Source organism: Malaya genurostris, chromosome 2 (assembly GCF_030247185.1).
Source record: "Malaya genurostris strain Urasoe2022 chromosome 2, Malgen_1.1, whole genome shotgun sequence".
NCBI lineage: Eukaryota > Metazoa > Arthropoda > Insecta > Diptera > Culicidae > Malaya > Malaya genurostris.
In genome coordinates, this window is record NC_080571.1 from 266314246 (window position 1) to 266339203 (window position 24958).

General features: G+C 35.7%; 1 protein-coding gene across 3 annotated transcripts in view; it reads right to left on the reverse strand.

Annotated features, from left to right (window-relative positions):
* Positions 1 to 399: 399 nt before the first annotated feature.
* Positions 400 to 24958, reverse strand: part of LOC131429870 (proton-coupled zinc antiporter SLC30A2-like) — a 139268-nt gene continuing 114709 nt past the window's right edge. For all 3 annotated transcript variants that reach the window (XM_058594303.1, XM_058594300.1, XM_058594302.1), the window contains exons 6-8: positions 21632 to 21938; positions 1398 to 1545; positions 400 to 905 (exon numbers count right to left, since the gene is read on the reverse strand). In XM_058594303.1, the coding sequence (XP_058450286.1) occupies positions 763 to 905; positions 1398 to 1545; positions 21632 to 21938 (598 nt within the window). In that variant the 3' untranslated portion in view covers positions 400 to 762. The remainder of the gene's footprint in view (positions 906 to 1397; positions 1546 to 21631; positions 21939 to 24958) is intronic.

Sequence of the window (24958 nt, forward strand, 5' to 3'; positions counted from 1 at the left end):
ACATACACACACATATACAAACACACAACACAAACATGCATAGAATAAATTTAATAAAATGCTACCAAATTACGATTTTATCTTCGTAGCGTATCGAATATATCTTCTGTTCGGAATTGGCTTCTCCCGGAACAGACCGACGATAAAACTCATTCTCGCTGCAATACTACAATCGGTCAGCCTTCCCACCACGAGACAAAAAAAAGAAAAGAAAACGGAACCAAAGTAGATCACACATCAACGGCACTGCCGTGTGACTGCCAACAACGGAGAATATTTTGCTGGTTTAAAAAGCGAGAACAGGAAGCAGAAAGCTATCTAAATTTCCTTCGAAACCATATTCCCCTTCAGCACCAGAACACGGTCTCATAAATATTCAAACGCTACAATTTCTTTCGGTTCTTGTTTCTCCACTCGATTTCCACATGTTTAGGCTTTTGGGCGCCTGTTTTTATTTGCAGCGTTCTTTTGGATTTTTCATCTTTCATTACTAGCCTCGTACCATCGGAATACAAATAAGTTTATGATTTTTTTACCTACCAACTGTGCGGCAGTGTTTCTGATTGTATTATTTCTATACTTTTCTCTCCGTTTCCACATCGCACATATACACTTGACTTAACTTTAACCGACTAAGCTTCGTCTACGGATATAGCAGCTTGCACCCTCGAAGAGATAGAATCATCCGCTTGCCATGGCTTTCCCACCGAATCGCTTCCAGCCCACCGACGCCGGCAGCAGCACCAGGCCGCCACCACAACCTCACAACGGGTTCGTACATTGATTGCAATCTTCCATGTCTGCCTGGAACTCCTCGATTTGCAGTGTGGTTTCGAAAAAATCATATTTTGCATGAATGGAACGTGTTGCTTGCTGGAGTACTGCTTCCGTGTTCGTGTTCGGTTCTGTCGGAGAAAGAAAGTTCGGTTGCGAGTCGAAAACGAATTAAATTATTTTACATTAAATTAAGGTCTGATAAACTTTTCCCTATCGACTGGCTGCATCACGGTGCGATGGTTGAACAGGCAGGCGAACATAGAAATCTCGGCTACCGGAAGGAAGGAGAACCAGTAGAGCAGCTTAAAAGCCAATTGAACATGCAGATTCCCGATGGATCGTACTTTGCAAGTGAAATTTGAGTTCGTTCGGGTTAGGAAAGTTAAATGAATCATTTTAGCTTAAAATTTCCTGCATACAACCATAAACACTGGTGAACAATTCGAAACAATACACAGCTCTTGAAATGGTCCAATGAACAGTAGTTTGAAGATTGCTGGCGACGTTTGGTACTTCATCACCAGACAAACCACCTGGCATCCGCTTTCGAGTCGCAGTTCCTACTAAAAGTCTGTTCAACCAAGTCACCTACGGGAAACAACCGCCGCAAATATACTTACCGACTGCCAAATGAGCCGACAGTGCTATCTTGTTGATGCTAAGTGCCCATATTCTTAAATTATGCACCCGTACGACACCCTGGATCTGAAGGAACATCTGCATCACTTCGGTGTAATCGAGATACTTCGGTGTACCCTCCATCAGAACCTATACTTCCGGCGGTTGGTTGGGTGGCGTGTGTCGTCGGTTGAAGAGAATCAGCAGCAGCGGCAGCAACACCGAAACCGAAAGGAAAAGAAGGAAATCGGATCAGAATAAATAAAAATAATAAAACCCGGTGAAAGGTGAATCAAAGCGTGCGGTACGCGTGGGGAAAATTTTCAACACTTCAAGCTTTGGAAGTGAGTTGAAAACTGACTCGGAGGTGACGGCTTGAAAAAAAAACGAAAATGAACGAGTCAGAATCCAAAAAGGCTCCCACTTTGGATCATTAGCTTAAGCACTTTAAATTGAAATACAATATTCATTAGACGTCTAAAAAGCTTGATACTTTTTCTTAAATAATTCGCACGGAGGGTTCAATTCCACTCAAATCAATAGAAATAGATTAAAAATAGATTGCAGAATTTACAGCTAAAACAATCTATAGACAGTTGCAAAATTTCATATTCTTGACGAAAAATAGTCGTTCAAACATACGGGTGGTGGTGAATTCATTTCGTCCGCATCCCTTGTCACCATGTTTTCTAGTAGCGATTGGTCAGCAATGCTATTGTTTTTTATTAGTCCATATCACATTGCAAACATAACTTATGTTGTAATTGTATCATCAATTGCATTTTCATGTCGTATGTACGCAAAAGTGCCAATCGAGCTCACACATTTTCTAACTAAACAAGCTGTTTTTTTTTTCTTTTTTCATGGTGTTATTGGATAAATTAGCTCTTGAAGATATTTCTACTAACTATTCTCGAGATATTTAAACTCGATATTCGAAAATCTGAGATTTTCGTAAAATTGCACCGCTTTAATAAGTTTAAACATACAATAACAATTATTACAAATTAAATATACAATTGTCGATAGCTTGTTAAAGTTATGAAATTCAACAAAAATTTGAATTTCCCCCTCGGCCAAAGTAGCCCAGAAAGGGAAAAAAAGAAATTTAACAAAATTTTGAATTCATTATGAGCCACAGTATTGCCCTTGAGCTGTAGAATAATATTTCTACGTGAAAGTATTTGCGTCCTTTCAAAACTTACCCCCTGAGAGAGTTTATTAAAAGTATCAGACATAATTACAAACAATTCAAATTAAAGTTTTCCAAAATGTTTGGTAACAACAAGTATTAAAGAGAAAACCGAGGGGGATGACAGTAATTCATTTCACTGTTTCTAACGATAAATATACTAGCGTTTTACTTAACTTCGCTTAATTTGATTCTCATACGCGTCATTTTTTTCCAATATAAAAAGAATATGAAAAGTAAGCCTCGCTTTTCAGATCTTTTTGGGTATATTATCAATTTATCTACACTTTTCATGAATATTCATGAATAGTTTTTAGCATGCTGCATATGTAGCATGGTTACTGCTATGACAACACGTATAATAATATTATTGACAGCAATCAGTGAGTTGAATTCATTTTCAATAGAAATCTTAAACCAGTTATGGTCGAATCTGTTAATTAAACACAAACGCTTCGTAAGGTTGAAAGATGGTAAGTCAACTTATTAGCCTATTCATTTCTAATTCAACCTATTATTCTAGGAGTAATAGCTTGTAACTCCATGTATTGAAAATGTGAACACTGAAACTATTCGTCAGGACGCAGGAAGAAGTTTCAAAGCACGGAAGGAAGAAGTTTCAAAGCATTTTGCTCTCTAAAAAGCCCTAATGTCATTAGATGTTGAATGTACTAGGTGTAAAACACATTCCTAATCATTCTTCTGTTCCAGGAAAGTACATTGAGTCTGCAGGAGCTATTGATGTATTCAATAGACCAACACGGACTTTTATTTTCCAATTTGAATACCATAGATAAAATGAGCTCAATAGCAAATTAATTACCGCATTCATGATTCCGTCTATTTCACTCGAACAATGCCTCCTCAAAATGTTGTAATTCAATAAGAAAATATTGGAATGTAATAAGAATACAAAAAAAAACTTTAACATGTAATTCCAAATATATATATATATATATAAGTTAACAGCCAGCGTTTCCCAAGAACGTCACCAATAGCAGACGATCGAGATTCCCACAGAATGAAGACCGCAGCATCAACAACAATCGTCGCCCCAGCATCAGTCACGTACACGGTAAACAAATCTTGTATCGCGTTACCGGCGCTAGGGAATAGCAAATCGACAGGGTTCTCACGATCGGCAGCTAGCTAGGTTAGGCTTAGAGTAAAGTTAGAACAAAAATAAAGTTTAGTTTCAGTTTAACCTTAGAAGTGAAAAGTGTTCTCTCTTTTTAAAAACCCCTTTGCGAGGGTAGATATTTTAAATGGCGCAGTCGTTCGGATTGTAGTGCGGTTTTTTTTTCAAGTGATTTCTTTCGGCACGAAGAGCCATCCCCGAATGTACATCGGTGATTAGTGAAGAGATCCAGAAGAAGCTGCACCGGACCCATCATCTAGTTAACAGCGAGAGAATATCGCAACCTAACCGTAAGTAATTTTAATCTTTTAATTAACTATTATCACATAAGTTTAACGCATTTAACATTTCTTAGCTATTGCCTAAAAGTGAGCTATTGACATTGTAGTGAAGTGAAATTAATTTTAGTTAAACAAATCAGTGAAAATGGAACAGCACATCGCTGCTCTCAATCAACAGATCGCCTCACAGGAGGACGAAATTCAACAATTAAGAATGGAGCTTCTAGGTGCGTCAGAAGCTGCCCAAGCGGCTCAAGTAGCAGCTGCCGAGGCTAGAACAAATATGCTACCTCGAGCTGCAGGGGATCCCGAGAGTATTTTAAAATCTCTCCAGACTCCCCAGATCATTCGAGACCTTCCCAGTTTCGATGGAAACCCAATAAAATTGCATTCTTTTATTAGAGCCATTGATAGTTTAATGCCAACTATCAACAGAGCTGTTGGAACAGATTGCCACCAAGTTTGGATTCAAGCAATTCGAACCAAAATAGTGGGAGAAGCAGACAATATTCTAGAATTGTACGGTACAAATTTGAATTGGACCGACATAAAGCAAAATTTAATCACACATTATAGCGACCGACGGGATGAGGTGTCTTTGACACGCGACCTCTTCGCTATTCACCAAGTGAACACTGTAGAAGAATTCTACAGCAAAATCTCGCATGTGGTGTCTCTGTTAGTGAATTTGCTAAACATCAGTGAAGAGCACACAGCTGTGAAAGCAGCGAAGAACAATTTTTATCAGCAGCTAGGACTAAAAGTATTTTTGGGAGGATTAAAGGATCCGTTAGGACCAATAATCCGGGCTCAGGCCCCAACAAATTTAAAGGATGCTCTTCGATTATGCATCGAAGAAGGCAATTACTCTCACACACGAAATAAACCATTTGGCACACCTCCACCAATTCCACAAAAGCCAAATTCATCTCCACAATGGCCCATTAAACCGTTTAACAATAGATTACAATTTCCACCATTTTCACAAAAACCCATTCAATTTCCACCACAACGACCAATTCAATTCACACAACAAAGACCTTTTCCCTTCCAACAACCACGATTCCAATTCCCGCAACAACGACCATTTTCCTTCTCACCGCAAGGACAATTTCAAAATCCCCAACAACGACCATTTCCGTTTCCTCAAAGAGTGACTCAAAACCCACAACCAAAGCCAACTCCAATGGAAGTGGATAGCTCCATTAGAAGTAGGCAGATAAATTATATGAACCGTCCACATTTTCAAATAGAGGAATTTCCAACAAATTGTGATGATTCCTATTTCTATGATCCCAATGAATATTATTATTACGATAATTATAACCAACAATATCAAACTGCGTATGAAAACACTAACGAACCTCCACCAGTCGAAACAAACCCCCAACATTTAGAATCCAATCAAGAAACCGATAGCAAGGAAGCCGAAATTGATGATCTAAATTTTCATCAAGTGGCGGCAGACTTTCATCCGACGTAAATAATTTCATCCCTTACATCGAAATAAACACTTCCAAAGGCTTACTAAAATTTCTCATAGACACAGGTGCAAACAAGAATTACATTAGTACCAAGCACGTAAACCTTCAAAAATGCAGATTTACCGAGCCAACCTCTGTTCAAAATATCAATGGTTGTCATAAAATAAATCAATTTGTTGAATTCAACCCCTTTATTCAGATTCCTGGCACACAAAAATTGAAATTTTATATCTTTGATTTTCATCCTTATTTCGATGGATTAATTGGATACGAGGCGTTACAATTGCTGAAAGCCAATATTCTTACTGCTAGTAACGAACTTCAATTTGCTTCTGGAAAAATTCAAATGCAACGAAAATATCCTCATTCTCAACGAATACAATTAAACTCTAACGAGACGAAATTCGTAAGCTTTCCTGTTAATATCAATAACGGCGATTTCCTAGTATCAGAAGATACTTTTATTTGCAACAATATACTCCTGCACTCAGGCTTGTATAGCGCAGTGAATAGTCGAGCTTGTTTAGCCATAACTAATAGTTCGAACGAGTTATCGCGAATCGATATTAGTCAACCCATGGAATTTGAATTAAATAATTTTGAAACCCAACCTTCACCAAAATTTGCCAAGCCGATAAGCCAGCGTTTATTCGATCAATTGCGATTGAATCACCTTAACTCAGACGAAAAATCGAAATTGTTGAACGTCATCAGTAGAAATCAGGGTGTATTTTTGTTAGAAGGAGAACACCTTACCTTTACTAACGCAATAAAACATAGCATCAAAACAAAAGATGATTTGCCTATTTACTCCAAATCGTATCGGTACCCCTTTTGTCATAAGGAGGAAGTACAAAAACAAATTCTCAAAATGCTTGAACAGGGTATTATAAGACACTCTGTCAGCCCTTGGACTTCTCCGGTTTGGATCGTCCCGAAAAAGATGGACGCTTCCGGCCAAAAGAAATGGCGATTGGTAATCGACTATCGGAAGTTAAATGAAAAGACTATCGATGATCGATACCCAATCCCGAACATAACCGACATCCTCGATAAACTCGGGAGATGCAATTATTTTTCTACGCTAGACTTAGCATCCGGTTTCCACCAGATCGAAGTTGAAGCATCAGACATTCCCAAAACGGCTTTTAATGTCGAGAATGGACACTATGAGTTTTTGAGAATGCCCTTTGGACTAAAGAATGCCCCCTCTACGTTTCAGAGAGTAATGGACAACGTTCTAAGAGAACACATTGGCCTAAGATGTTTCATCTATATGGATGATATCATCGTTTTTTCAAGTAGTCTTCAAGAACATCTGGATAATTTGGGAAAAATTTTCGATACACTATCTAGATGCAATATGAAAGTACAATTAGATAAGTGCGAGTTTCTATGTAAAGAAGTTGCATTTTTAGGACACATCGTTACTACTGAAGGAGTTAAGCCAAACCCAGACAAAATTAATATTATCAAAAATTGGCCATTGCCAAAGAGCGAAAAAGAACTTAGAAGCTTTCTTGGAATTTTGGGTTACTATCGAAAATTTATAAAAGATTTTGCGAAAATAGCGAAACCTTTAACAAATTCACTTAGGAAAGGCGAAACCATCATTCATTCTGAAGAGTTCATTAAATCATTTCAAAAATGTAAAGCAATCCTCACTAGTAATGACATACTCCAGTACCCAGATTTTGATAAACCCTTCATTTTAACTACAGACGCCTCTAATCATGCAATTGGCGCTGTTCTTTCACAAGGACCTTTGGGTAAAGACAAACCCATCGCGTTTGCTTCACGCACATTGAATAAATCTGAAGAGAATTATTCAACGATCGAAAAAGAACTCTTGGCGATCGTTTGGAGTTGTAAACATTTTCGACCGTACCTCTATGGAAGAAAATTTACGCTCTACACCGATCATAAACCGTTAACTTACAGTTTGAATTTAAAAGAACCGAATCAAAGATTGATCCACTGGCGTTTAAGCTTAGCAGAATTCGATTACGATGTTCAATACAAACCTGGAAAACAAAACGTCGTAGCAGACGGATTGTCTAGAGTTGTTCAAGAAATTAACGTTAACGAAAATGAACTATCATCAGATAACGCAACAGTACATTCCGCAGACACGGATGATTCCGAATACATTCCGTGTACAGAAAAACCTTTAAATTATTTCAGTAATCAAATAATCCTTCAAGTTGGCCCCGAAGAAGATAATATTCACGAAGAGGTTTTTCCGAGAGTTCATAGAAGAACAATTACAAAATTAATATTTGGTATCCCTCAATTGATAACAATATTTAAAGATTTTATGGACTTGAAACGCAATAATTGCATATTGTGTCCCGAGAGTTTGATAAATACAATTCAAATAGTATACAAAAATTACTTTAGTCGATGTAAGACTTTCAAAATTTTCATCACGCAGAAACTTTTGGTTGACTTAAAAACCCTCGAGGAACAAAGTGCCACCATTGAACAAACTCATGAATCAGCCCACCGAGGAGTTTGGGAAAACGAAAAACAAATATCCAATCGGTTCTACTTTCCAAAAATGAAGCATAAAATTCAACAGTTCATCAAAATTTGCGAAGTATGTAATCGAAACAAATATGACCGACACCCATACAAAATAAAACTTGGCTCAACACCGAACACGAAAAAACCATTAGAAATAATTCATATTGACATATTTTTAACTCAACCGTACATCTTTTTATCTGCAGTAGATAAGTTCTCTAGATTCGGAATATTGATCCCAATAAAATCCAGGAATATAGTCGATGTTAGAAGAGGCCTGCTGAAACTTTTCTCAACCTATGGTACACCGGAGCTTATCGTAAGTGATAACGAACCTGCATTTCGATCAGCCGACATAAGAGGTATGGTAAATAATTTGAATGTACAGATGCATTTCGTGCCTGCTAATCACAGTGAAAGTAATGGTTTGGTCGAAAGATTTCATTCAACAGTTGCAGAAATCTTTCGATGTATAAAGCCCCAGTACAATGACCTTACGCACAAAGAAATTTTCTTAATTGCTTGTACTTTGTACAACAACACGATTCATTCAGCCACCGGTTTCAAACCGAGAGAGATTTTCTTTGGGCTAAAGGACGAACACGAACGGCCTCTTGACATTCAGAAAATGATAGAAGAAAGAGACAACTTCTATGATGAGGTAATTTTGGCAAACGATAAGACACGATCAAAAAATTTATCCTTCCATAATAAAGGAAGAGAAGAAGCACCTCACATAGCAGACGAAGAAATAGTTTTCAAAAGGATTCAAGGAATCAAAAAGAAAACTAAAGAAAGATTTTCACCGACTGAAGCTATGGAGGACAAACAAAGAACGATCCTCGATAGGTCCGGCCGGGAAATTCACAAAGAAAACATAAAAAGACTTTGAAATTAATATTTGTCTTTCTTTCAGGATGGACTTTCGGATCATTGCACTCATTTCTCTCATTCCCTTTTCCTATCCTCAATTCATTCAAATACATGACATTTCGAATAATCCGGGTGCGTTAATTATGAAAGTTGGAGAAGGAAGAATTAGTTTAGGCTATGATAAGTTTTTGCACATTATAGAATTAAACCAGTTCCAGAATTCAATTACTACAATTAAAAATGTGTTGAATCGAATCGACAATAGAACAGGAGATTTTTCAAATTTAATCGAATTAAAGCTTTCAATGATAAATGATACATTCATGAGCCTTCTCCCAAGAAACAGAAAGGTAAAAAGATCAATAGAAGTGTTAGGAAGCACTATCAAACTAATCACCGGAAATTTAGACGCCCAGGATTTGAGAAATATTAATGCAGATCTATATGCACTGAAAAACAATGAAAATAGCTTATTAAATGAAAATAACAAACAAATATCTATCAATGCAAATTTTCAAGAACGAATTAATATTGTAAACAATCAGATCAAGGATCATGAGAACAGTTTAGCTAAAATTTTACTTAAAGAAGATTATATCATAACTGAATCTACTAAAATTTCAATCTTATTTCAATTAGATATGCTCTTAAACTCATTACATTCTATAGAAAATAGCTTATCACTCGTCAAGGTCAACATAATAAACAAACAAATTTTATCAAATAGTGAACTAGAGGTCATAGCAGCAAAGCTAACCAAGCAAGGATTCAAGATTGATAGTTTAGACGAAGTTTGCGTGTACCTGACAGCTACAGCGTTTTATCAAGGAGATAACATCATTATCAGCATCAATATCCCTAATGTACAGCCTATTGTGTTTGACAAAATGCTTTTATTACCGCTACCTGTGAACAACAAAACAGTGAACATTGACCACAAAGTAATCTTCAAACATGTAAACGAGACGTTAGCCGTTTCTACAGGATGCCAAGAAACGCCCAAAATTACTATCTGTAAACGAGAACTATTGACAAACATCAGTGCAGATGATTGCATCGCACCATTGATTAGAGGTTTGAACGGAAAATGTCCCTTCTCAGAATTGCCACAAACCATCGAATATGAATTACCCGCACCTGGTACCATAATAGTCAAAGCGCTCACCAACAAAATTACATTGAGCAGCACGTGTGGAATTAATCAAAAAGAGTTGAAAGGCATTTTTCTCGTCTCATTCCACAATTGTACCATCATTATTGGAAACAAATTATTCGAAAACTATGAAATTCAATTCCGTCACCCTATTATCGCACCACTAAGGTCAAACCAAATCGCAGAAACACATTTGGAAAAATACGTCAACATAACCCAGTTACATGACCTACATATCGAAAACAGGAAGAACCTTCAATCTTTAGAATTGAAACAACATTTATCAATTGGTTCCTTCATATGCGCAGTTATCCTGATTACAACAATTCTAGGCATCGTTTATCATAAAACCAAAATATCTTCAACAGCATTAGTCGAACGCACGGGTCGTGCTTCTTTAAGGGATGGAGGAGTTAACAGCCAGCGTTTCCCAAGAACGTCACCAATAGCAGACGATCGAGATTCCCACAGAATGAAGACCGCAGCATCAACAACAATCGTCGCCCCAGCATCAGTCACGTACACGGTAAACAAATCTTGTATCGCGTTACCGGCGCTAGGGAATAGCAAATCGACAGGGTTCTCACGATCGGCAGCTAGCTAGGTTAGGCTTAGAGTAAAGTTAGAACAAAAATAAAGTTTAGTTTCAGTTTAACCTTAGAAGTGAAAAGTGTTCTCTCTTTTTAAAAACCCCTTTGCGAGGGTAGATATTTTAAATTATATATATATATATATATATATATATATATATATATATATATATATATATATATATATATATATATATATATATATATATATATATATATATATATATATATATATATATATATATATATATATATTTGTAAACAATAGTGTGTCGTTATATTATACGAATAAAATCTATCACTTTTCAATGACAAAACTATTTCCGCAAATTCACGATGTAAAAATTATGACCGCTTTGCCAAAACTAGCAAGTAACTTTTTATCTTTCATTTGATTTCCTACCAAATGGAAAAAGAGTTCACGTTTTGAACCTTACTATTAAGAACTTAAATAGCAAAATTAAAAATAAAGTAGAGAAAAGTCTAAGCAATAAAACATTCAAGTTGACAGAAAAAACTTTGTTACTGAGTCGTCAGTCGTTTCTCTCCATTGTGATATTTGCGTTAATATTTTGTGGAGATGCATGCGGATGTATCATGTCTTTTTTGCATTAATGTAGAATAATGGGCATTTCGAAGAGTTTTTAAGTTGTCATAGTAGCAATATGAGTGAATTTTCATCACAAGACTGATTTCTCAACTGGAATCGGAATTAACTCAACACTGTCATCCCCCTTGGAGAAAACTTATGATGCATGTTGGCCTTTCTTCGTGCTCGCGTCGATGGTTTTACCATTTTTTATAAATATCAAAAATAGTCATAGAATTCGCTTAAACTTTAGAAAAATTTTCCGAGGCCCGGAGGACCGATTGTTATATACCAATCGATTCAGCTCGACGAACTGAGCAAATGTCCGTGTGTGTATGTGTGTGTCTGTATGTGAGTTGTCAACTAAAAGGTCGAGATCTCAAAGATGACTGGACCGATTTTGATCAAACTAGTCGCAAATGAAAGGTCTCCCCGTCACCCAGAATGCTATTGAATAGTTTAGAGATCGAATTTTTACTTTTTGAGTTATACGAAGTTTTATGTCAATATCTGTCACAATTGACCTTGAAAACAGAATATTATTTTAGACTTCGATTTCGCACGGTAATAGCAATCCAACAAGCCATAGATTGTCAAAATACGTCCATTTTTAACGAAGATATCGATATTATTGTGTAAGCGACTTTTCACCATATTCCAATAGTAAGAGTTTTGAACGCTGAATGACAAAGTAATGTCTGGGACCAACGTGGAACACGATTTTTTATACCATTGTTTCTAATGACCAAAAAGACTGTGTACAGTCTACTTTTTCATGAAATTTTGCCTCGAACCGGTTTTAGCACGGTTCGTTTTTGGCAACATAATTGTTCGAATGTGACATATGTAAACCAGATGATAGCAGCTTTTTCGAGTTGAAAACAGTTCCATAATTATATTACTAAAACTACTTACAGAAAAATGGCTGGAAGAACATAACTCCCATATACCATTCGAAGCAGTTCGTCGAGATCAGCAAATGCGTGTGTGACAAATAATTTCACTCAATTTTCTCGGAGATGACTCAACCGTTTGTTACAAACTCAGATTCATATGAAAAGTAGTATCCTCCCAAACAAGGTTCGAGAATTACGTTGGGATCCGAATTCTGGTTCCGGAACTACAGGGTAACATGTGAATCGAAATTGAAACAGTGTTACTCATTTTTCTCGTAGATGGCTACACCGATGTAAGGTTCAAATGAAATCTAGTAGCCATAGAAGATTAAAATGAAAGGTCTTAAGATCCTATAAAAGTCAGATCCAACTTCCGGCTTAGGGCAGGATACAGGGCGATAAGTATAAAAATGTCTATTTCACATAAATTTATCAGGTTTATCGGGTTTGTAGATTTGGATAGTCGATAACCAAATAAACTTATTTCAGTTTAGGCGGAATTCAGTTTTCGATTCGGAAGGTACCCAAAAATTTAATTCGCACTACGATTTCTCAAAGATGTCTACACTGATTTTCAAACAGTTTGAATCAAATGTAAACTATACAACTCCTGAGGTGGATTTAACTGACTTCGGCTACACCGATTTTAGGATTCCGGTTCCAGTATCGAATCGTTTCTCAAAGCTCAATCGTTTTCTCAGAAAAGGCCAAATAGAATTTCAAAAACATAAATTCAAAAATAAAGGATTTATGGTTTCATACAAAATTAATAAATTTTATCCGATTCTGGAATTACAGGGTGATAAGTTTTTAAAATTCATAGCGATATAGAAGATGGCAATCCAAAAAAGCTTCAAAGTTTGACTCAAAACAATTGCTATTTTTTCAACTTATTAATTTATGGCCTTACGAATCGTTTTCGGTTATGCTGGTTCCGGTTCTGGTAGTACTGTAAACTCTAAAGTGGAACTTAATACGACATCTCATGGAATGTTCAATCGATTGTCACACGTTTAGATTCAAATTCGATCCGATTTGCAGTTTCGGCATTATAGATTAATGAATGATTAAAATATTAAATTGCGCTTAAAACGATGGTCATTAAAATAATGACATAAGAACTAACACACCGAAGAATATTCATGCCTAAAACACATGCGGATGAAGAAAGGTATTATCTCACTGCTAGGTGAATTAAGCACGTTTTTATATTATAAGCGATATTCATTTCTGGGTTAGATTTTCAGAGGGAGGGGGGGGGGGGCGGGTACATGATATTTCCGAAATCGAAAAAAAATTTGATGCCAAAAGTCTTAGAATTGCATAAAACGTCGAGATTTAGTCTCGAAAAAGAAAAATTTTTATAAATCGACTTTCTGGTACTTAGAAAAAATATCAAAATGGTACTTAGAAAAAATATCAACAGTTTCAGAAAGTCGATTTTTTTTAAAAGAATTTTTTTGAGATAACCCTAAATCTCGACGTTTCATGCAATTTTAAGATTTTTGGCATCAAAAAAAATTTTGATTTCGGAAATTTCATGTACTTTTCAAGATCGAAAATTTTCAAATTTTCACCGCTTCACCGCCTTACCCATGTCCGTTTTAGCTTAAATTTTGCATGAAGACTTTTTTCGAGATTTTTAAACTTTTGAACAATAGCTACGAAATTAGAGGTGATCCAAATATATTTTCACCCTTATATACATTAGAGCGGTAAAAAACAAAGTGTTTTCTCGGTTACGTCACTTATACCATTGTATCTCCGGAACCAAATGTCACGGCAATTTGATCTTCGAACTTGATCAATGGTCCGATAGTCCCAAGTAACAATTTTTGTTACGCTAGCTTGTTTGTGACTAGTTTGCAACCAGATATTTGAGTGATTGTTACTAACATCTAACCACTTGCATGACTCAAAAAGCGCAGTTTCTACTAGTTGTTAATTCAGCTAAAAATAAGTTGTCGTTACGTTGTAATGCCATACTAGAATAACTGATCTTTTCATAACTTGAAAATAACTTGTTTCCAAGTAAACTAGTTGAAACTTAGTCACCATCGACATTATAAACATTGAATGAATCCAGAATACTTTTCTATCTTCAATAAAAAAGCAGGAGAGTGCTTTAAATCACAAACTTGATACAAGGTACAAATTTCACAACGATTTTAAAACTGTCGAGCGGAATTCAATTTTACTTAACTGTTTTTCATGCGCCTTCAATCAGAATCTGTTTATAAAGATATGAAAAATAAACAACAAAATAACGCTATGTTCAGAATGCTCAAATTAGAGTGATTTCTTATCATTTTAAATTCATATATCATGAGAGTTATAATATTATCACAATCGATGCTCAATCCCTATATTATTTTCTTCGTATTTATGACAGTGCATAGAACAAAAATGATTATTCTGCCTTTCACTATGTTCGGCAAAAAGTAGTTTGGAAAAAAGTAATCTCCTGGTTTTATTTACGTTTCATACACTTCTTGAGACTCCATATTGTATTCGCCATATTCAAGCCAACAAAGGTTGTTTTGTTTGCATTTTCGTTATCATAACGTTGGGAAAACCTACCGATAACTATCTGAATCAATGAAGAATTTTATGTTATAATCTCATAATATCTAAGTTATTACTACATCAATTCACATAGTAACGATTTACATATACGCTTACGTATTTATAATGGTTTCGCAACCTTTTTTCAACTTGTAGCTAAAACTAAAACTGTGATTAAAGATATGTTAGAATCAAGTAACGATAACTTACTAATGATAGCTAGTTCAATGTTTATGTTATAAAGAAACACTGCCGTCACCTTGTTTTAACCATAACATAAAAAAACATGTTCGTGTTCTTGTTGCAACATAGTTGGGCTAAGTGGTATCAGAACTAGTTACGGGTTGCCAATATTGGAGTCTAATAAACGTATTTTCAACTAGTAGCTAGTAATAAAGTTGCGATTAAAGATATGTTTGGATTAAGTTACGATAACTTATAATTTATTATTAATTCAATATGACAAAAAGATGTGGTGATTTGAAACCTAAATAACTATTTCGTAACTGGTTAGGTTATGAAGAAACATTGCTGTCACCTTGTTTTAGCCAGTATAACATAAAAAACATATTCGTGCTCTTGTTGCAACATAGTTTGGACTTAGTCGCATCAGAACTAGTTGCGGATTGCTACTTGGGAGTAGCTTTCAAACGAGCCTAAGTTTGTTAAAATCGGTTCAGCCATCTCTGAGAAAATTGAGCGCGTAAAAATACAACGCGTTTTGTCGGTTACGTCACTTATACCATTGTATCTCCGGAACCGAAAGTCACAGCCCTTTGATCTTTTCCCAGCAATTCTGATACATTTCTACAGCGAAAGACAAAAACTAAAAAAATGAGAATCGATATAATGCGAGCTTTTGGAAAAGCATTGCATATTTCTAATACACTCAAGTCTCTTTTTACGCAATTTTTAGGCGCAATTTTAATGCGAACTTTTGAAGTCATGCCATTAATTTTGAGTGAATTTTCATAGTTATATCTTTTTCTGAGAATTTTTAAAGTTATGTGGATTTCTTATTTTGTCTTGGAAATGCACTAAACCACTAGATCTGGTGTAATCTCGAAAAAAAATTGTAAGTCGACTCAGGGAATTGTTTTTCCAAAAAATATTTTTTTTTCGAGATAACACCAGATTTAAACTTTCCCTAGATTATCAAAACATTCGGCCAATTTTCAATTTCGGAAATCTCTGTCCCAAAATCAACAATTTTTCTCCTTTTTCTTGCGTATATTTGAAAGTTGGGGGGTTTATTCTTCAAATGTTGAAATTTATGCTGATTTTTAACTAGACTTGAGGGTATATATTATTGAAAATTGCCCAAATAATTTTTTTAATCTTTTTTAAATATTATTTATTGTACAGGTAATAGTTTAAAAGATGCAACGATTCCAAGAAATACGGAACTCAATTTCTTTAAATTACATTTCCAAACATATCTTAAGCTCAAATGTTTGAAATTATAACAAATCTAAAATAAAAAATATTGCAAGAAAATAAATTGAGATAATTTTTTTTCAATTTCATTGGTCTGGTTCTTTTTGAGGAAGCGTTCAACGATTTTTTTCAGTGCATGATTTTTTCGAGAGTCCAAGAGCTTTCTTGCAGCTTTTTTCTCTAACGCCATTTTTGTAAGAAGACCGTGGCGAAAATGGTCACTGGCAATAATTCGAACACCAAATATGTTATTCCATCGGTCAAGACCTTTATTTGTGGGCTAGAGCAGTAGCTACAGTTTGCTTATGTTCATTTGATACGCCTTTCACTAAGTTGGACCTAAATAGTAATGAGTGCGAAACTATCGATTTTTAGTCAAAAGCAAAATTTTTTAGATCCAGAATTTTTGGGTTGTAGAATGTTTTCTCAGCAACAAATTATATTCGGTGAGTGGGTTGGAAATGGAATCTTTTTTACTTGCTTTTCTTGCTTTTACACAAACTTGCTGATTTTATGAAGTTCAACACAATTTACAAGTACGTATCAACAAAATAGTCAAAAAACTCCCAAATCCTAGGTATAATCGATAATCACAAATAGGATATTTCCGACAACGTGTACGTTTCTAATCGTTCCTTGAACACTTTTTTTCATATCATTTTTAATATTTCTTTGACTAAATCAGTAATTTTATTTCAGCTTTCTTCACGTTTCGCCTTCGGCTCATCAGTGCTTAAAACAGTTCAAATTGAACTGCCATATGTGCTTTTCTGTACAAACCCAAAAAACCCCTAAATGTTCACACTCTGCGGCGACCAGTAATCAGTCGTGATTCGTTTTCGTTCTAGCCATCAGAAAGGATATAGCATCTCGGTGCAATATCCGAAAAGTCGTTACATAAATAGTGTAAACTTTGCGTCTGCTTAGCGGTTCAAATTGAACTGTTAGGCGGAGATGGCAGTTCAATTTGAACTGCTTTAAGCACTGTTGAGCCGAAGGCTAAACGTGAAGAAAGCTGAAATAAAATATGTGCTTTTCTGTACAAACCAAAAAAAACCCTAAATGTTCAGTAATTTTATGATAAAATGATTTTCTTCATGTACGAAACAGTTGCAAGATATCAATTAAGGCCAAATTTTAAAATTTAAACACAATATTTGGCCATTTCTGATTGTTTCCTGTGTTCAAAGGTGAGACTATCGATTTCGAGGTTGGTGCACTCCGAGTCAGATTGCACCCGTATAAGTGGAGATATGTACCTCAAACCAAATGTGTTTTGTAACTAAAGGTTGTAGCTTGCGAACAGTATATAACAATATTATTTTTCGCACTTTTTTTGCGAAAGACCGAAAGTGAACATTTTCGCTCCGGTCTCCCCTACATAAAACAGTATCCGAATTACAACGATTTGAAGTAAATGCACGGAAATACCGAAATCAGCATTTTGGCGAAAAAATCAGATGATTTTCTGATTTTAGTTTAGTCGAAGAAAACTAAAAAAAATCCTACTAATTTAGATTTTTTCATTCTCATTCCATTTAAATTTATTTTCTGATTTTATTAACAAAATTAGTTGACAATGAGAATTTCGTGTTGAATTGAAATATTGCTGGATATTTGCCATTCTCTAAAAATAAGAGCTTTTTTCAGCAAAGTAAATTCTCAATTTTAACTAATTTCATAATTATTTTGGAAATTTTGTTGTTAATATTAACTAATTCAAAAACAGTAATACGAATTATGCGTAGAGCTAATTTCGGTCGTTCCATGTGCATACACAAGATGTATTAACCCTTTCCACAGAAACAGTCCTTAGTCGAATCGGCCTCTTCATCCGTGCATTATTCGTTCTTTGTCATACTGCAGATGTGTACAAAATTTCATCTAAATCATGGCGAATCGATCTGGATTAAATCACATCAGAATTGAGAAAAATATTCAACTGACATATAATTAACGATTCTTCGTAAAAATTACGGTTTGTATTGGCTCAAGGGGAACGTGCCATTTGAGCCAAATTGTTCTGATGAGCCTTTTTAGTTCCATACAATTCTACTGTTGCTTTCACATATTGGCAAGACGTAAAATAGACTTCGGAATTACAGAAAAAAATGATAATAAGCTAACGAGCTATTCTCAGTGATGACTGAACCAATTTTCACCAATTTAGATTTGAAAGAAAGTTCTTAAGACACCATTTAATTACTCCTCACTTTCCTCAGAGATGGCTTGACCAATAGTCACAAACTTAAACCCAAATGAAATGCGACTTCCGTCTCCGAAATCACACGACAATAAGTGTTTAAAATTTCAAACCGCTTTTTAAAATACGATGCCAAAATCGTTCTAAATTTGACAAAAACTAATTACGTTTGTAGGTCGTGTTAGTTGATGACTATACGAACCGAGCTCGATCATATCGGTTGCAAAAGTACATGCAATAGTGGGACTTAGTTTGTTTCCTGAGAGATGGCCAAACCGCCAATCCGTTGTCATATGTTCGAGCCCCAACCTGGAGAGATTCATAGTATCAGTAAAATCGTAGTACTATCCATGCAATGATTCTGTACGCTAAGATCCGGCTGCGAAGTCTATTGAAACAGAAAGGTCAAATTCCACAAAAGGAATGTAATGTCAATACTTTACATTGCTTTGCACTATAATATTACAATAGTTTGGAACCCCACTCATTATTCTATTTCAGGAAATGAGAGAGCGAACAATTTGGCCAAATGTGATGCTTTCGAAGGTGAAATTCAATTACGATTCATTTCTTTCAGCTTGTCTTAGGATGACAAGTTGATCGGGGTCGTTAGTTGCACTCAATTATTCCTCAAATGTCTACTAAAGCATGGTTCAGTAAAATGAGTGTGAGTAGGAATTTCATCTATGTGATGCTCGGATTCATGTTCAATCATTACACGTTAGACGCACAATTCCATCGTATTAGTCGAGCTGAGAGTAATCACTGTACTTACATACAAATTGAAATCATAATATGGCATATGGCAAAGAAAAAAAATTGGTTTCTTCAAGACAACGCACCGTGTCACAAGTCAATCAACACGAGTACTAATCGATTCAGCTCGACGAACTGAGCAAATGTCCGTGTGTGTATTGTCAACTAAGAGGTCGAGTTCTCAGAGATGGCTGGACCGATTTTGATCAAACTAGTCGCAAATGAGAGGTCTTCCCGTCACCCAGAACGCTATTGAATGGTTTTGAGATCGGATGTTTACTTTTTGAGTTATACGAAGTTTTATTTCAATGTTTTTTGACAGTATCTGTCACATTTGACATTGAAAACAGAATATATTTTCAGACTTAGATTTCGCATGGTAAACGCTATCCAACAAGCCATAGATTGTTAAAATCCGTCCATTTTCAACGGAGATATCGATATTTTCGTATAAGCAACTTTCCCCCTATTCCAGCAGTAGGAGTTTTGTGCATTGTATGACAAAGCAATGCTTGAAAGCAACGTGAAACACGATTTTTATACTGTTACATACAATTCTTTCTAAGTAGCAAAAAGACTGTGTACAGCATCCTTTTTCATAACATGTTGCCTCGGACCGATTTTAGCACGGTTCGTTTTTTGTGCAACATAATCGTTCTAATATGACATATGTAAACCAGATGATGGCAGAATTTTCGAGTTGAAAGCAATTCCATAATTATATTGTTTTAAACTACTTACAGCAATAAATGCTGGAAGAACATAACACCCATATACCATTCGAATCAGTTCATCGAGATCAGCAAATGCGTGTGTGACAAATAATTTCACTCAATTTTTTTCGGAGATGACTCAACCGTTTTCTGCAAACTCATATTCATTAATTATGTTTGGTTCCGACATCTGGTTCCGGAGCTGGAACATTTTGAAACAAATGTAAACTATACAGCTACTCAGGTAAATCAAGGTAATTCTGACTTCGGCTACACCGATTTTCGAGTTCCGGTTCCAGTATCGAATCGTTTCGCAAAGCTCAATTGTTTTCTCAAAAAAAGCCAGATCGGCAAAGGCAAAAATAATTAATTTTATCAGATTCTGACCTCCGATTCTGGAATTACAGGATTATGAATTTTTAAAATTCAAATCGATATAGAAGATGACAATCCCGAAAAGCTTTAAAGTTAGACTCAAAACTATTGCAATTTATTCGTCATATGGCCATACGAATCGGTTTGGGTTATGCTCTGGAAGTACCTTAAATAACCGTAAACTCTAAAGTGGAACTTACTTCGACATATCATGGAATGTTCAATCGATTGTCACACTTTTAGATTTAAATTCGATCCGATACGCAGTTTCGACATTACAGAGTAATGAGTGATTAAAATCTCAAATTGCCGCTTAAAACGACGGTCATTAAAATAATGTCATGAGAGCTGAAACACCGAAGAGTGTTCATGCAAAAAACACATGCGGATTTATAAATAAGGTATCATCTCACTGTTAGGTGGATTAAGCACGTTTTCCTATAAGTTATTTGTGTTTCTAATGTAGAGTAGCACTTATTTCTTGACGAAAACCATTTGTACAATGTGAAAATTTTGATATATTTTTTATAGTTACCTTGAAGATGTTGCGTTGTTTCTCCGAAACGTCGGTTGGTAGCGTAAAATAAATCTTTGTGAAGGAACGCTTCACCTAAAAGCCATTTAGTAATGAATAGCAAAATACGTATTCGTACCGGTTTTCTAATATCAATATTCGAATATCAACGAGATGTGACAGATTCTGAAACTCAAAGCCACTACAAAACATGTTATCGCTTGGCTACTCCATTTTACTTGGGTACGATAACTCAAACTACAAAAGTTTGCTTCATACAATTAATCATTTCATAACGCAAAACTTCATGCTGCGAACCTACCGTGATCAACTTGTACTTTTATATTTCCATTCAAATCTTCCGTTTCGAAATCTATCTACTCTACCGAAGTAAATGTATCTTCTTTTGCGAGACACATCTCTTTGAATGTGTTCAACATTATTTCTTCATTCCAAAAGATTCGTGCTGTGACTTGACAAGTGTACGATAACGAAACCTAGAAATACTCAAAGAAATCAAATTAAGTTATAATACAGGCACAAAATAAGCTTTATTGAAGCAGGTGTGCATTTAGGGTAATTCAAAAGTCACAGTGAAACATTCGCAAAGCCTGCACGATGTAAACCAGCACAATTTGAGCTAAGTTCAGGAAAAATTGATTATTCATTTGATTCAATTTAGACAAATTATATTACAGCATTTCTTGTGGATACCTCAATTTGATAGTAGCGAAGTTTCGAGTAACCAGAATATTAGTTTGACCACCGATGCATGGAAAAACTAATAACACAAGGAAACACTTTCTTCCCTGCCGCATCGCTCATCACAGATTCATATCTAATATTAAATTTTCGACAATATCAGTTAAAATGCATAACCGCCCGTACCATACGCTACATCCATTATTCACACACAACACGAGTAGCAGCGAGATGGAGATCTATACTCACCAACAGTGCATCCTTCATGATAGCGATGGTGGTTGCCAGCACCAGAAACGAGAACAGGAACGTACAGATCGGATCGATAATGTTCCACTCCGGTTTGAAGTAGATGACGAGAGCGGCAATGAACACACCGAGACTTTGCACAAAGTCGCTCAGCACGTGAATGAAGGCAGCCCGCACGTTGATGTTTTCCTCCGTGAATCCGTGACTATGACTGTGACCGTGGCTGTCGCTACCGCTGCTGTGCTTGCTGTCGTTCGGCGACGCTGATGAATGGCTGTGACCGTGATTGTGCAGCGTGGCCCCCATACTGTGAGCATCGGTTAGACAAAAGAAGAGAAAAGGATTATGTGTGAATTCAAACGAAAGACTTTCAACTGTGAGATGGTTGTCGGCTGTAATCACTGTTATAGTTCCCAGAGTCCACACGAATATCACCGAGCCGTGCACGGTGCAAATAAAACAAATCGACAACTTGAATTCGGTTGGGCGGTTTCTCGTAATATGCACACTGGTCGCCAGTGTGTTCGCTTTCTACACTTCAGAAAAATTATCAATAAAAATTCGTTTGCAACCGAACTATTTCGGAACGCGTTCTTGAAATCTTAGCTAATATTTTTCAAATGTTTCAAATATTAATTGAAATGTTTGCTCCGCAAATCGATTGCTTGGTTATCTGTCAACAACATTTCATAGTTATAAGTGTGCATTCCCATTGATGTTGATAATTATTTTAGAAAAAATCATGGCATATTTTTATCCAAGTTTTCACCGTTTGCGGTAGTACTGTATTTATTTTTCAGTATAAGGTCTTTTTTTTCAGTTTGCTCCTGCTCGTAAAGGTGGGGTAGGGTCTTCTTAAAAATCATGATTTGCGGTGTCCACTGCATCTCAGCGCAGACTAATCAGAAGTGAACAAATGAACGCAGCATAATTAGAGTAGAAGTTTTTCTAGACCCAAACGTTTCTGTTTGATTTTTTTTTAATTTAAAATTTTTTGGTGGTTGTTCAAAGTGAAAACTACTATTTTTCTCGAAAAAATCCACCATTTTGAAGGTGTTAAACCTCCCCAAAGTAACAAACAACGAAAAGGAAAACTTTGGGGTTTGATTTTTTGTATGTAGAAAGAGCGTGCAAAATTTGAAAAAAAATTGGTACAGTAGTTTTTGAATGACACGGACTTTCAAAACCTGCTATCGAGGAAACGCGTTTAAAGGTTTTTGTCTATAAAATCAATGGAAACAATTTATTACTCCAGCGAGCCCGTAGGGTCTAACATTTTCAAAAAATCATATTTTTTCTTTTATAATACGTTATAATGAAACATTTCAAGAATGTTTTGTCAAGTTTTGAAGTCAATCGAAGTAGATCTTGGGCCTGTGCGCCGAGCTCTTGCTTCTTCGTAGAATGAGATAGCCATAGATAAAGGTCAATAACTTCTAGAGTTTCGTTCCAATAAGTTTGAAAAATTCATAGAAAATTCTTCAAATGTTTTACTTTAAGAAAATATAAAGAAAATGCAAGGATTTAACAAGAATTTGTTTGCTTTGTTTGCTAGAAACTGGAGGTTTTTCTTCATGAAAATCCGTTGTGGACAACACAACATGTTTCTTGCAGGCTTGGACAAGCAACCAAAGAGCCATTCCCGTGCATCTATAATCATTACGATTCGTCCAACAGGTTAGAAATTGTGGGCTGTGTGAGTGGAAACCGAGAAATATCTAACGGTAATTTTACATAGCCAAAATGTCTCCGAAGCAATCTAAAAGGAAACAATTATAAGAACGTACGCCAAATTAGATGAGTGAACTAAATCGGCGTCGAAGCAAAATATGCACATTCATACGGTAATGCTCTGCATATGATAGGATCACTACTTCAGAGTGATCAAGCCAATAAAACATGATTGCTCTGAACCCAAATATTTCGTTTGAAGCGAGTATTGACGAATAAACTGCCTGAATATTGGGACTAGCACGAGTCCAATACTCGAAAATATTGTACTTTAAAAAAAAAGACCTTTGCCCTACATAATTTCCCAAAAAAATAATAAGTTTAAAAAAAAATTAGGAATTGAATTTAGGTCTTATTTCAGAAAACGGATGCAAAAAATCACCTCTATTTTTTAACTTAGAAAAATCTTTTATTCCGATTCGGTTTCGAAGAGTCACGAAATTTTAACAAAAACTTATCATTTGGAGAACTGAATCACAGCCTAAAACTGTTATTGCTTAGGTGACAAAGTTCTGTGTACGACGCCATTTATGTAAACATAAATTGTTAAGCCGCAAGGCCAAAAGGCTGTGCTACTAAGGCTTGATCCAACACTCGTTGTTTCTATAGACCGTGAGTAGAAATGCATCACCAGCAGTATCTCAGGAAAGGGAAAGTTCAATTCAGTATTACTCGTAAAAAATCATTTCAAGAGAATTTCTAAAAAAACTCAGTGACTGAAAAAATCAATTCCAATATTTTCATGCATGAAACAAGCATTCACAAAACTCTGAACCTCGAAGTTCACAAGTGATTTTTTGTGTCAGCGAAATTAGATGGCGAATTTTCACCCACTGAAATATCGCTAAAGAGATAATCGATAGAGAGAAGACTGTGATGATATTTCGATGCTGAATTATTTCCTTTACCCTACAGTTCGACACCGAAGTGATTCGTGCAAGATTTAAATATTATATTTTCAGCAATAATAAATTCTCTACTGAATAAAATCGCAACTGAGAAATAATGCCTGCAATATTTTCCTATGCTCGTGGGGTGGTCAATATGAACAAAAATATTTTTTTTCGCATTCCAAACAGTGATTATAGCGACGGAAAGCTGTTTTAATTTCAGTTGACTGATCACATTGCCCTGTTCAGATTAACCGCAATAAAACGCTATTTAGCATGAATTTGATTCAACAGTAACAAGTAACAGGAGCGCATGACTGTAACAATCAAACGCTACGCCTGCACCTGGCGTGTTGGAATTGGCGAAGCGAGAACCTGCGCTCCTGATACTTCTGCGTACGATGTTCAAGTTGAATTGAGTAATATTTTTAATCAGCTGCATAACATGCTCTGTGATTATTTTTACTATCATTATAACTATTATTAATCACAGCACTTGCTGACACCGGTAATGTCGAATAAATTTCAAATACATCGCCACTATTGATTCACTTATCAACCACACACCACTACGCAAATTGAACATTTTCAGAGAGGTTCATTTTTTGTTCATCGGTGAATTTCTTCATCATGTTGAGATTTAACGACTATGAAAACTCTTTTCCCAAAAATCTTCTGTTCGAGAATCATATCAGATATATTCAAT